This window comes from Astatotilapia calliptera, chromosome 8, assembly GCF_900246225.1.
Source record: "Astatotilapia calliptera chromosome 8, fAstCal1.2, whole genome shotgun sequence".
Classification (NCBI taxonomy): Eukaryota; Metazoa; Chordata; class Actinopteri; order Cichliformes; family Cichlidae; genus Astatotilapia; species Astatotilapia calliptera.
Genome location: NC_039309.1, coordinates 3,753,654 through 3,766,518, shown reverse-complemented (window position 1 = coordinate 3,766,518; position 12,865 = coordinate 3,753,654). Strand labels below are relative to the sequence as shown.

At 38.6% G+C, this 12,865-nt stretch overlaps 2 protein-coding genes across 4 annotated transcripts in view; one reads left to right on the top strand and one right to left on the bottom strand.

The window, feature by feature from the left end:
• Positions 1 to 218: 218 nt before the first annotated feature.
• LOC113028466 (keratin, type I cytoskeletal 9-like) lies at positions 219 to 7,501 on the top strand. Of its 2 annotated transcripts, XM_026178754.1 has the most exons (3): positions 219 to 683; positions 892 to 3,119; positions 6,044 to 7,501. In XM_026178754.1, exon 3 carries the CDS (start codon positions 6,188 to 6,190, stop codon positions 7,142 to 7,144), a length of 957 nt encoding a protein of 318 aa, XP_026034539.1. In that variant the 5' UTR covers positions 219 to 683; positions 892 to 3,119; positions 6,044 to 6,187; the 3' UTR covers positions 7,145 to 7,501. The 2 variants fall into 2 exon arrangements, with proteins under 2 accessions (XP_026034539.1, XP_026034540.1); XM_026178755.1 differs by lacking the exon at positions 892 to 3,119.
• Positions 7,502 to 11,182: 3,681 nt separating this feature from the next.
• fmnl1b (formin-like 1b) overlaps positions 11,183 to 12,865 on the bottom strand; it is a 36,504-nt gene continuing 34,821 nt past the window's right edge. The window contains exon 26 of one of the 2 annotated variants that reach the window (XM_026177938.1): positions 11,183 to 11,465. In XM_026177938.1, the coding sequence (XP_026033723.1) occupies positions 11,365 to 11,465 (101 nt within the window). In that variant the 3' untranslated portion in view covers positions 11,183 to 11,364. The remainder of the gene's footprint in view (positions 11,466 to 12,865) is intronic. The other variant, XM_026177939.1, reaches the window with a different exon arrangement.

Below are 12,865 nucleotides of genomic sequence, written 5' to 3'. Positions count from 1 at the left end.
AATATGTCCTTTTTTATGCAGATCAGCTGTTGGATGTGATGCAATGACAAAATGAGTAAATGAACACACTACAGAGTGCATATCACTGAGTGCCAATTAAGGGACCAACGCGTGACTGAGGTCCATCCACATCAAACTCTTTCTGTCATGTCTGGTGACTCCATGTTTATGTTTTGTGTTTATCAATTTTTAGTGTTTTCTAGTTTTTTGGTGTTTTTTTTTTTCCAGTGTTTAGGTGTTCTCTGTGCGCCCTTTGTTTTCATGCTATTTTACTTGACGGTCCCTTGTCTCATGTCTGTGTCTCTAGCCTCCCCTTGTCTTGTCAAGTGTGATCAGTCCCAGCTGTGCTCTCCTCCTGTGTCCATTCCCTCGTTATCCCTCAGTGTATTTTAGCCCTGTGTTTCTCTCTGTTAGTGCCGCGTCGTCTCCTTATGCTGTGTGGGTTTCTCCTGTTGGGCTCCCTGAGATCACCATCCCTAGTTTCCCAGTGTTTTGCTTTTAGGTCCCAGTTTCTAGGTTTTAGTTTGGTTTTTTAAGTGTTTTTTTGTGTAAGTTGCAGTAAAGCAGCCTCCTTCAGTTCATCCCCGTGTTTGAATTCTGCACTTGGGTCCTTTCTCCTGAGTGCCACAGCAGAGAAAGGACGGCAGTGACTACATTACATTCCTCCATGTAAATTCCAATTGGTAAGTTGTGGAGCAGGAAGTGAGCAAAAAATGTCCGTTTACATTCCTGCTGCAATTTTTACATTTTCCAACAGCTTTGTTTGTTTTTTCATGACAGAGTTCTAGGTTGACATTAAAGTGTATATTAACTCTCTGAGGTCTAACTAGTAATAACGAATGTGAAAATAAAACCAAAAAATCCCCCAAACGACATATTTGGTTTTATTAGGATTAATGTTTGTTTCATTGCTGATGAAGACTAAAACCTCAGAAGTTGAACCCGAGCCATGACAAAGTCGGTGTGGCAGCTTATTAACTAAGGTACCAAGCAAAACGTTCTTGCAAATTAGGAGTAAAATCTGATGTTTTAGTGCTGTTCACAAGTCATTATTTGCAAGTCTCAAGTCTCTAACGGCTGAAATTGATGTTCTAACGTCCAATAAACACCAAATGGTCTCCCCAAAACAACTTGTGTTATGTTATATGGTTTGTGCTGTATTGATGCTCCACAATTAGAGCACACTCACTTAAGAGGACTGTTTCAATAAACATGAATAAAAACAAGTAAAGTGAAAACTTGCTCAGTTGAAGTCGATAAATTTGAACTTTATTGTTTGTTACAGCTGGATGCAAGACTCGAGTCCCAAACCTCGACTCTGAGTCTTTATTGTACAAGTCCAAGTCAAGTCTGAAGTCTTTGGTTTTTTGAAGTGTAAACGGTTTTCAATGCATACTAGAATTGTTATCTCTATTGTACACTGACTGAAATACTTCAGAGAACAATAAAAAATAAATAAATGATATATCCTGATATTGTTATTGCAACAATGATGACTTAGACCTCCAAAAGTCACACTGAGTTTGCAATGTTTACCTGTACGCAGTGTTTCAATGAACCAGCAACTGTTTTCACCTCGGTGATGCCTTTGGTGCTTAGTTTTTAGATGATTCTCACACAGAAGGAGGCACAGTAATATCTGAGTAATCAGAAAGCTAAAGAATGGAGTGGAAGGGCGGGACTATTACTGTTCCAGTTCAATATGGTGAGAGGGCCACAAACAGGGACTGCCATGATTCAGCCTCTATAGAGCTGTAGCTTTAGTAGAAAGAGAACAATGGCACATAACAAATTTGGAGCCATGTTTAAACATTTAAAAAATTAAAAGTGTGAAGAATCATAACTTAATTTTACAGCGTCATTTATTTCAAATCAGAAAAGAAAACTCCACTGAAATAAGATCATTTAAATCGTCTCTATTTGCTGCAGCCCAGTTGTCAAAAGGGGAAAAAAAAACATTACTTGGTTATCTCTCCTCGACTTCCTTCTGATTTGCTGATCCTCCAAAATAAACATTGTTTTGCTGGTGGGCGGGGCTTCAGTGGCAGGGATATTCCCTCTCATTCACATTGTACACAGAGTGGCCAAAAAATGAACCTTTATAATACAAACATCCTCCAGTGTAACAATATACACATATGATAGAACATAATGAACGACACAGGAAATCATTCCTGCCTGTTGCCATCTCTCTGTACAACTCCTCCATCTAACACGCTTTTTAAAATAATTTTGGAAAAACCTGAGGTGAAAAAATGCACATGGACTGAGATAAAAAATCAATAAATAAAACAACTATTTCTGACGCTTATTTTTGAAAATCATTGTAAAGCTCAAGCATTCACCTGCTCATCAAGTCTAACCTTGGTAGCATCTGGTAACATTTACATTGAATACATTTATTCATCCTTTTGTATGTAGATGCTTTTACTCAGTTGATCCTTAAATTTTGGGTCTTGTGCGTTTTCCATTTCTGCAGGAGATCAGTGAATTAGCCAAAGACCTGTATTCATTTATAAAATGTGTCTGCACACTAGTTTTGCCTTTTTAATGAACTGAAGCTGGGATCAGAGTGTCAGTGGACACTAATCAGTGTTAAAGAGCTCTTTGTTTACCTTCAGGGACATGAGCTGGAGGCTTAAGATGATCCGCGACTCAATCAGCTCCACAAAGAGCAGAAAGTGAATTATTATGCAAAGCAGACTTCAGCTTGACCTTCATCCTCTGCTGTCAGGCGGACCCCTTCGGCTCGACTGGACTGATTTTAGACACTCAGTTCCTGAAAAACACACCTTATAAACCTCTTTATTAACATTATATTCTTTTACACTTTTATTTTTTTTTAATGCTTAAACGTCACTTACAATCAACTGTTCTCCCCTTTTTACTTTTGCATGCTGAAACACGCCCCATTTTTTTCCCCCTAGAGGCATCTGGGACTGTTTTAGTAACAGCCCGGCCCTGCTTTCACTCTTCCATTTCCTGCTTCCTCATCTGAACAAACCTCACGCTCTGCATACGTTACTTTATCTGATTCCATATGAACGACGCATTTCTAGGCATCGCTGAGCCGACAGCAGTCAGAGCTTCATTGAAATAAGTGGGGCAGCCGACAGACAGTGAGTACAGATGAACTTACAGAAGCACTGAATTGAAACTCCGGCTTCCTTGTCAGCGGCACGTCAAATTTAATCCCTCATTCATAACAAGTTCATACTTTGTACACTTATTTTCCACACAAAAATGTGTCACTTCAGCTCGTTGACTCAATTTAACACAAAACTATCAAGTTAACTTGTTCAGTGATCCAATAGCAGCTTTGTGTGCAATTATATATGTCAAAAGCCAAGCTGAGAAAAAACATATTCTGAAGATTTATTGCCACTTGCGTAACTTAACCCTTTAGAGCCGATCGGAGCGGGAACGCTCTGTTATGCGTAACTATTTTTAAATCCCAGTAGCACTGCAACCACATAAGCTAGCGCAAAAAATTTTTTTGCATATGAAACCGGAGGAGTTGTACTTACATCTGATGCCATCAGCTTGTCCTCGGTCACGGTTTCCTTCCACATAAAGCTTTGCAAAAACTGCATAAAAAGCGCTTGCAGGAACAAAAACATAATATTCCAGAAACACGCTTTACCGATCTGATCAGCTGTTCAAAACACTTCCTACGTTGGAATAGACGTCAGCGCGAACTTTTGCATTTCCGCCATTACCTGCCCGAAACCGGAAGTGACGTCATTTTCGCGGAAATGTAGTCTTTTTTGCGATCAGGGCCTCAGGGCCTATACTGCTCTTTTTAAAAGTTATCTTTGACTTTATGACTTTCTGTGTCGTTTCTGGGATTCTTAGGACTCATATTGCACTGCTGGAAATAGTTTATTTTGATGCATATGCTGCTTTTTTGCAAATTTGCAGTATAATCTTTATTTTCATTTTTCCTGCAGTGTATAAAAATTGGTGTATTTCAAAAATAAAACTATGAAGACACTCAAAATAAATTTCCTGTGGTGGGAAACTATTTTGTGCAACTTTTTTGTATTTACAGTTTTGAGGGATAAGCCTCTTAAATTTCTCTAACTACAAATATATGTTAAAAAAGCAAAAACGATTTTCAATTTTTTTGTAGTTTATTGCACTTTTTTGCAATTTATGTAATTACTATGCACTTAATGAATACATATTATTAAAATCTGGGCTATAATGGTTGTATTGATGTATAGCAACTTGAAATGCTCCCAAAAATGGCTCCACAGCATGTAAAAATATAATATAAGCTCTGGCGGACTTGGTTCTATGGTAGGTCTTAAAGGGTTAATTCCTTGCATACACTAACACAAAAAAAGCCGTCACATAAGTAAAAGTGCCTGCTATGTGAAGATTCATAATTTTACAGGTACCTCTGCTCTCAGAGCTGCTTGCATGATTCAACCTTAATTTTGACATTTTGGAGAGCGTCGGTCAAAGGAAACCCGTTTTAAACCATATAGTTTTCAGAGTCCACAGTTATTGGTTGCTTTGTGAGATTAGTGTAATGTTTAGGAACTGTGGATCCTAGGGACAGCCTCTGCACTCCTGTCCCATTAGTCTGTGGTACAGTGTCATACCTTTTTAGATTGATTAAAAAGAAGAAGAAAAAAATTATAACAACGATCTGGAAAGGAAGTTTGTGAACAGAAGTTAACAACAGCGTTGGCCAAAAGAAGGAAACTTAAACAAAAATGCCGCACATCGTGCAGCGAGCATGTGTAGTTGCACATACTGCTGAAAGTGCTTTAAAGCATGAATTCTTGAATTCTTCAGCTGTTTAAGATTGTTTCAGTATCAAAGTGAAGCCACTGATAAACCAGTCCATCTACCTGTGCAGAGCTGAAATAACAGCTAGAGTTAAACTGGCAAACTTCTCTTTCAAAAAGTCAACAAGAGATATCTACGGATGTGCAGCACAGATCAAGTCTCATTCATTAAAAACACGCTATTCAGTGGGAAGTATTTTACTCTGAACATCTCTACTAATCATAGATGAATAATCATAATGTCTTCAATATTATTGTTAATGTATATTAGATTAATTTTTATATTAAAATAAATATATAAAAAGTTAGATTCCAGTTTGTTTATATAAATGGGGAGTTCTACTCACACACTAGTGTTAGTTATGGGGTTCCACAGGGTTCTGTGTCGGGACCAGTTGTATTTATAATATTCGTGCTTCCCTTATGCTATGCCCTATTAGAAGGCACAGCATGCAAAGCAGTCCATATACACAGGACTGTGCAATAGTTTCAGGCAGGTGAGAAAAACATGCTGTAAACAAAGGGTGCTTTCAAAAATGGAAGTGTTAATCATGTATTTTCATCGATCAACAAAATGCAGTGAATGGATAAAAGAGAAATGTAAAACAAACTCGATGATGTTGAGATGTTAAGATGTTGTCTGTGGGGGCCAAACCATCACTTCCAGTACTCCTTGTTCTTCTTTACACTGACGATAGTTCTTAATGACTTTGGCTGTGTGTGTTTGGGGTCGTTGTCCTGCTGCAGAATACATTTGGGGCCAATAAACAATCATTTATATTTCTGAAAGCTTTCTTTGTTTACAGCATTTCTTCACACCTGCCTAAACATGGACTTTCTACCAAGAAAAAGTTTGTCTTCATTTTATTTCTACTATCAATTACCAGTGTTATGACATCAGCGTTTCAGCCACATCTGCTGGGTGTTTATGTTTAAAAATTGCTTATAGATTTGGTTTTAGACGGTGCTGAACAATGACATGTACAGTTTTCTTCTTTTAATTTAAATCTACGTTTGCTAACAATATTTAGAAATTCTTTAGAGAATCTTGGCAGTGCTCAGCTGTGGCAAACACCTAACAGTGGCATCAGAATTCAAAATCCCCTATGACGAGTTCCCCAGTCTAGGCCAAAAAGTTTAGATTCCCCAAAAGATCAAGTTGAAGCATTTTTTCTGCACAGAACTTTTTAGATGATGATAGTTTATCTCATAAGTTTCAGATCCTTTTTGTTTCTGACTTGCAGGAAGAAAAAAAAATTAACCTCGGCCTTTTCAAAGACAAGCCTCGATTCACGCATCTTCTACAACTTCTAAAGACCTGAACTCTCGACTTTGCTCACCAAGGTTTCTTCAGGTGTTTTTTGGGGGGCGGCAGCAGAAACGTAAAAATGTGGAGCACATTGAGATTCAACACTTCGGCTGACATCAGTAAAAATCTCAGAACAAGTCTGGAGACTTTTGTGAGGCTCTATGGCCAACGCAAAGATGATCTTCAGCAAGCTTCTGAGCATTTCATGCATGCAGCAGCTCTAGTTGATAAAAAGCATGAGGATGACAAGATGGCCCAGGCTCTGTTAGGTGTGTTTGGAGGGGCTATTGGTATAGTCTTTGGGGGTGTTACTGGTGGTGTATGGGCTGCTTTGGGAGCAGTTAGTGCAGCAACTTATGCCAAGTTTTGTGGCAACGTTAGTGCAGCAAGTGCAACTGTGGGCTTTGTAGGCGGTGTCTTTGGGGGAGTGGTGGGAGGAGCATTTTCGGGGTTTATTGGTGGATCAGTTGGTGTTGCAGCTCTAGCAGCGGGTATAGAAGCTCATGGGATCGTGAGTGATTCATTATGGTTTACTGTTGGCTTCGCCACTGGTGGTGCAACTGGTAGCACATTTGGCGGGTCAATTGGTGCAGCAGGTGGTGCTGTTGGTGGTGGTTTTGGTGCTTTGCATGCTACAAAAGCTGCAGTTTATCTGGTCAGAAAAGCCATCGATTTTCCTTCTAAAACAAAAGTTCGAAAAGGAAATGGAAAGCTAACGAAAGAAGTAGTCACCATGCAGAAAACTGGAGCAGATTTCATTAAAAGCATCGAACCGCTGGTGGACGAGCTAAAAACGGTGCAAGAGATTTGTGACCAAATGGCCTCCTGTGATGCTGTGAAAGGCGTCGCTAATCAGACTGCAAAGACTCTGGCTGCAGTGAACACAATGGAGAAAACGATGAACCACAGTCAGATGGAGGCGGACGAGTCAGAGTTTCTCCGCTGTGTTAAAGAAGCATCGAGCCAATGCAAGATAATCCCTGTGGAGCTGCAGATGATGAGAGAGGAAGTGGAGAAACTTCTGGTTTCACTGTAGAAACACTGTTGCTGTCGGTGAAACAGGAGCTGTTCTGTTGTCTTGATGGTTTCATCTGTTTTACGTAGCTGTTCATTTGTTATTTGTTTAGTTTCTGTTTTTAACTGCTCATTTTGTAGTTCTTATACGCTCTTCATACAGAATCAGCTGTGTTAATATATGTTGGCTGTCTCATCTTTATACAAAATACTGTTATACTAAATTCTAAATTCAGAATCTGCACGTTACACTGGCAAAAACATAAAAAAAAACCTCTAACAAAAAGCTTAAAGTGGAATGACAGAATGACAAAGTTAAAAGAAATTAAAAATAATTACAAAAATAAATTATCTGGATCTAAAGCAGTTATACAGTAAAGTGAATATTTAACATATTTAACATACAATTAAATAAAAAAGATTTATATATCTATATCTATATATCTATATATCTATATATCTATATATATATATATAGATATATAGAGATATGGAGATATAGAGATATATCTAGATAGATATAGAGAGATATCTAGATAGATATAGATAGATATCTAGATAGATAGATATAGATAGATATCTAGATAGATAGATATAGATAGATATCTAGATAGATCTAGATAGATATAGATATAGATAGAGATCTAGATAGATATAGATATAGATAGATATCTAGATAGATCTAGATAGAGATAGATATCTAGATAGATCTAGATAGAGATAGATATCTAGATAGATCTAGATAGAGATAGATATCTAGATAGATCTAGATAGAGATAGATATCTAGATAGATCTAGATAGAGATAGATATCTAGATAGATCTAGATAGAGATAGATATCTAGATAGATGTTAAGATTTCGCAGCGCCCCGCAGCCAAATCTTAATCTCCTGGCAGTCGTGTTGAAAGAGAAGTTTTTTGTTTTTACATTATAGCAGCAGTCAAACAGCATCTATAATACATGGGTAAAACTGTTTGTTTTTAGAACATGTAAGGATTTGTTAAGTTTGTTTAAGTGTATGAAGCTGTGTTTCAACTGGATTAAAAATGTCACTGGGGAGCTGCATTGATTTTATTTTTCTGTCTAGGATTTGACTGTAATGGTTGTAAATTTCCTCAATCCTGTTTCCACTTCAGCTTTATAAACTGAGCCACTGTGACCATAGTGCCACTGCCACTGAAACATTTTTATAGCCACATTAACCAATTCTTTCCCTATAAACTTTAACCACTTTAGAATCACCACCCTCCATGATCTCAATTCTTTAACTTCTTCATTTCTATTCAGTGCATGGGGATCTGCCAGGCCCAGGAGCCATCGCCAGTCCCCTTCGAGGCCTTCACCGAACCGCAGCTCAATTAATGTCAAAGCATTCACCTTTACTTACTAAAATGCTGTCAAACCTAAAATGAGGATGTGGGCCCAGCTAGTAAATACCTATTTGTCACACTAAGGGTTTTCTGAATAATAGGCTGTGGGTTCAAATTCTGACCAGAGCATGTAACCAGTAAAGGTTTGTAAGTAGAGGTCTCCAGGCTAGGCCCCTGCCTAAAGCCTACCTATGAGTGAGAGATATAGAACTGAAGCTATGCGGGGATGGGCATCCAGGTACGCACTGGCTCACTCCTGGTGGGTGCTTGTCGGGACCTGGAACCTGGGGCTCGCTTGGGCCCCTTCGGGGGTGGGGTGCCCTCGACCTCTCAGCCTGGGGCTCGGTCACTCTGGCACAGATGGCTGCTGGCGGTGCTCACGGGCACTAGGTAGAAGTGAAGATGTAAATGCAGCATCACAGAAAATCCTTATGATCACTGAAACCGACCAGCTTATCGATTTCACAACAACAGTTATCTTTGGCTACAAAACGAACAGATGCAAGGAGCAGTACCAAGTTGAAGCAACAACTGTGAAATGTGCACAACCTCAGATTTCTTAGATTCATCAACACAGGCTGGGAACCACATCTCACATGGACACAAAATAACCATCACAGCACTTCTGAAAGAATTAGTCCATTGTACAGTTGCCATGGTTCTGGATCAGTTGACCCAGCATTTTGAGTTTACTGTGTTTTTGTGATTTATTTGTGTTGTAATGTTTCAGTTTTCTATTGTCGTTTTTATCCCTACAAAACTAACTTTATTTCTCATGGCACTGATCCAAAATTCCCCAGAAACATTCTTGAGTTATTCAGCTTCAAGCTATAAACAAATATTGGAAATTTGCAGGTTGCTCATCCAGCACATTCCAACAATGCCGTAGTAGATTGAGATCTGACGATTGTAAATGCCTTTGAGCACAATGAACTCATAGTCATGAAACCAGTTTTAGATGAAGTGAGCTTTGTGATAACTCATGTTATCCTGCTGGAAGTAGTCACCAGTATATGTGTACACTGAGTTATTAGGTAGGGGTGGACTAAGTGCTTGTACAGTAGTTGAAGAAGAGTGTCAGTATTTTTTAAAATAAAAGGAAGGTTGGACACTGGCCTATAATTACTTAACACAGCTGGGTGAGGAGATGGCTTTTTAAGTAATGGTTTAATTACTGCCACCTTGCCATTAATAGCAAAAGTTTGGTTGTATTTTAGATCAAAGCAATAACTAATGAAAGGATTTCCTTAAGCACTCTGTGGTCTAATAAACAGATGGTTTAGAGGAAGGACCTGTTGAAGTTAACTTAAGGAGTTGCTGTACATAATAATATATAACATACAGCAACATCTGAGACAGATGTGAATAACCTTTTTCTCTAACCATTTTATTTTAATCATTGGTTGTGCTGAAAAGAAACCTGATGAATATTAAGATAACCCAGCTTTACAGAGTCCTATAATGTAGAGCAACAGGCACTTTGAAGCTCTTTAAAGGCTTAATGAAGCCCTTCAAAATTAGTAAGATCCTATTTCCTCACCAACCTATGAATCATGTGTTTTAAGGTGTGTTTTTGTGAGTTATACCAGGCACAGCACAGCAGCCACAGTATCCAGGGTCAAACCGATTGAAGAGATGACACTTGTCAACCCAATCACAACAAAGTGTGTAATTTGATGGGATGTTACACTTTGCCTCTCCATTGGGTGAAATGGACACACATTGATATATTTTTATATTATATATATTTAAAGTTAAGAACTCGTTAGTGACCAAGGAAGGTATGAAGTCTCTAATTCAGGCTCCTTGTACCCCAGTGTTAGTAATGACTCTAAACATTTTTAAACATGATGATTTTCACGTTTGCTTGAAATAAAATATCTCCCTCTGCTGGTACAGCAGCTTAGGACAACTTGCAACTCCAGCATGTGTGTCCATTTATTGTCAACCTCTGAGGGAGTAGAGTCGAGGTAGTTGTGCTGTACTGTACAAGCTCATGGCGTTGAAGATGAAGAAATATATCCTTAAACTTGGAGCACTTTTAGAAAGACATCTACTGTAATGAAATGTATTGAATGTATGAAATGTAAGCATACAAAAGTTTGAGTTTTAGGATAGACACAAATAAAACAGACAAAAACCCCAGAACAGTATAAAATGTTTTATTTGTTGAAATGCAGAAGCAAAGTAGAAGCTTGCTGTTTTTGTACTTACACAGTAATAAAAATAAATTAAATATATTATAAATCTTTCCCATAATTTTTGAGACCTACTGCAGACACGGAAAGAGTGATGGGACGCTGCGATTAAAATTCTGTTTAAACTAAAACTAATAAAAAAATATCAAAATGATCCACGAGTCTATCAGCTTTTTGCCTTTGAAGATGAATTTTCTGGTGAGGCTCTGATGTCTTAGCGGCAGTAATGAAGCGCTCGTGTTACCTCTCAGCTGAGTGGCTCGTTCTTCCATGTAATTGTCTTGATTACCTCGGATGGCATCCAGTGTCATTAGCGCTGAGTACAGCTAATAATTCGCCCTCTTTAACATTTAATCACTCAAATCACAGAACATTTCTACAGTCAGTTTGAAGTTTATCCAGAGAGCCGCCCTAATGCAGCAGAAATGTGCGTGTGTGTGTGTGTGTGTGTGTGTGTGTGTGTGTGTGTGTGTGTGTGTGTGTGTGTGTGTGTGTGTGTGTGTGTGTGTGTGTGCATTAGCTTATGTTTTTGTCTCTTTAGGGATCTTCGTGCATGCATTTCCACCCCTGCATTCGTCCACATGCTTGAGAGTGATAAGACTGTCACCATAGTGAGTCAAATGCGTTGTGCTTGTAAAGCCACGATGATGAACCCAGTCCACGTTGTTGTGTTTCAGAGGGAGATGTCTGAGGATACCTGCAGCTGTTGCCCTGGTTTCCACTTGGCGCTGCGTCGGCCGACGTCCCCCCGTCTGTACGGCTGATTTCTCAGATCTGACGAAAGAGAACAAACACGAATAATCCACGTGAGACAAGAAGCTTCAGAACAGCCCGCTGACATATGTCAAAGGCAAACTAAGGGCCTGTTGGGCTTTATTTACTGAGCCATAAAATACATATTTCTACTCATCAAATTGGCCATAAAAAAACAACAACACAAAAAACAGGAAAATGCGAAGACGTCTGGTATGAAAGAGTCACTGCCAAGCCATCCTGGCTCTTATAAAATCTTAATTAGAATCTGTGTCAGACATGGATAGAGTGTGGGACAATGAGCCCCTCAGCATAAGCTTTTAAAAGACCCACAGAAGGCACCAGCGTGTTCTTTTGCATTTCACTTTTTGTCTCTCAGTTGTTTTTCATGTCTTTGTGGTATTTTGCACATCTTTGTGGGTGTGTGAGGCTGCTTTGTGGTAATCTTTGTTGTGTTTTGCTGCTTTAAAAAAAAAACACCTTTTAAACCTTTGTGTCTTTCTCACCTTCGTCTCTTCACAGGTGTGATGTGATGTACGATCAATCTTAAAAGGAATCTATTACGCTGATTTCCAACTTCGTGTTTTTGTTGTTGGACGTTACAGGAGTAACTTTACAGCATTCACAGCTCAAAATAATCATTGTAGAGAATTATATGAATGTACTGTGATCAGCTCATCTAAAGATATACTTCAGCCCCTCCATCATTTAAGCTTTCTCTTTTCTGATTGGCTACACAGAATGTTTTTGTGGGTACTGCATAGAAAAAACTGTAATTGTAATTTAAGTGTTCAGAGCAGGCTGTGCTTGAGATGACTGATACATACACTGACCAACATGAACCTTCCAACACTTTTTAAACGACTGGTAGAAGTATACTTTTGGACAGCATAGCGTAGTACAGAGATGTCGTACGTCCTGCACCACAGATTGAAATAAAAAGGGAAGAGCTTTGACAGTTTTTGGGTGAGTAAATTAGTTTAAAAATCACTGTTATCAGTCTAAGAATTAGCGTATATCTCCATTACCGTTGTTTGTTCAATTTAAATTCAGCCTCTAAGTCATTAAATGATGTTATTTAACAAGCCTGTGAAATTCTTGAGATAAAGTCTTTTGTGCTGCGGGCCTGCATCAGCAGGATTAACTACAACTCAACAAACTCCACACAGCTGGACGTTGTGTGGCTCTGAAACCAGGACCCATTAACAAATGAGGCAACAGTGCTAAATGTCCTTTACTTTAGTTCCCTTTAATATATTGAATATATCTTTATTATCCAAGCACTCTAAGAGTACTTTTATGACTGGAAACAAGGAAAACATAATAGATCTCCTTTAACCTTCAAATCCAAGACAAGCATATTCTACAGCATATTCTTGTGTTTTAGTTTGAGCTGCTCTCCTTCTCTTTGAAAGCCATTT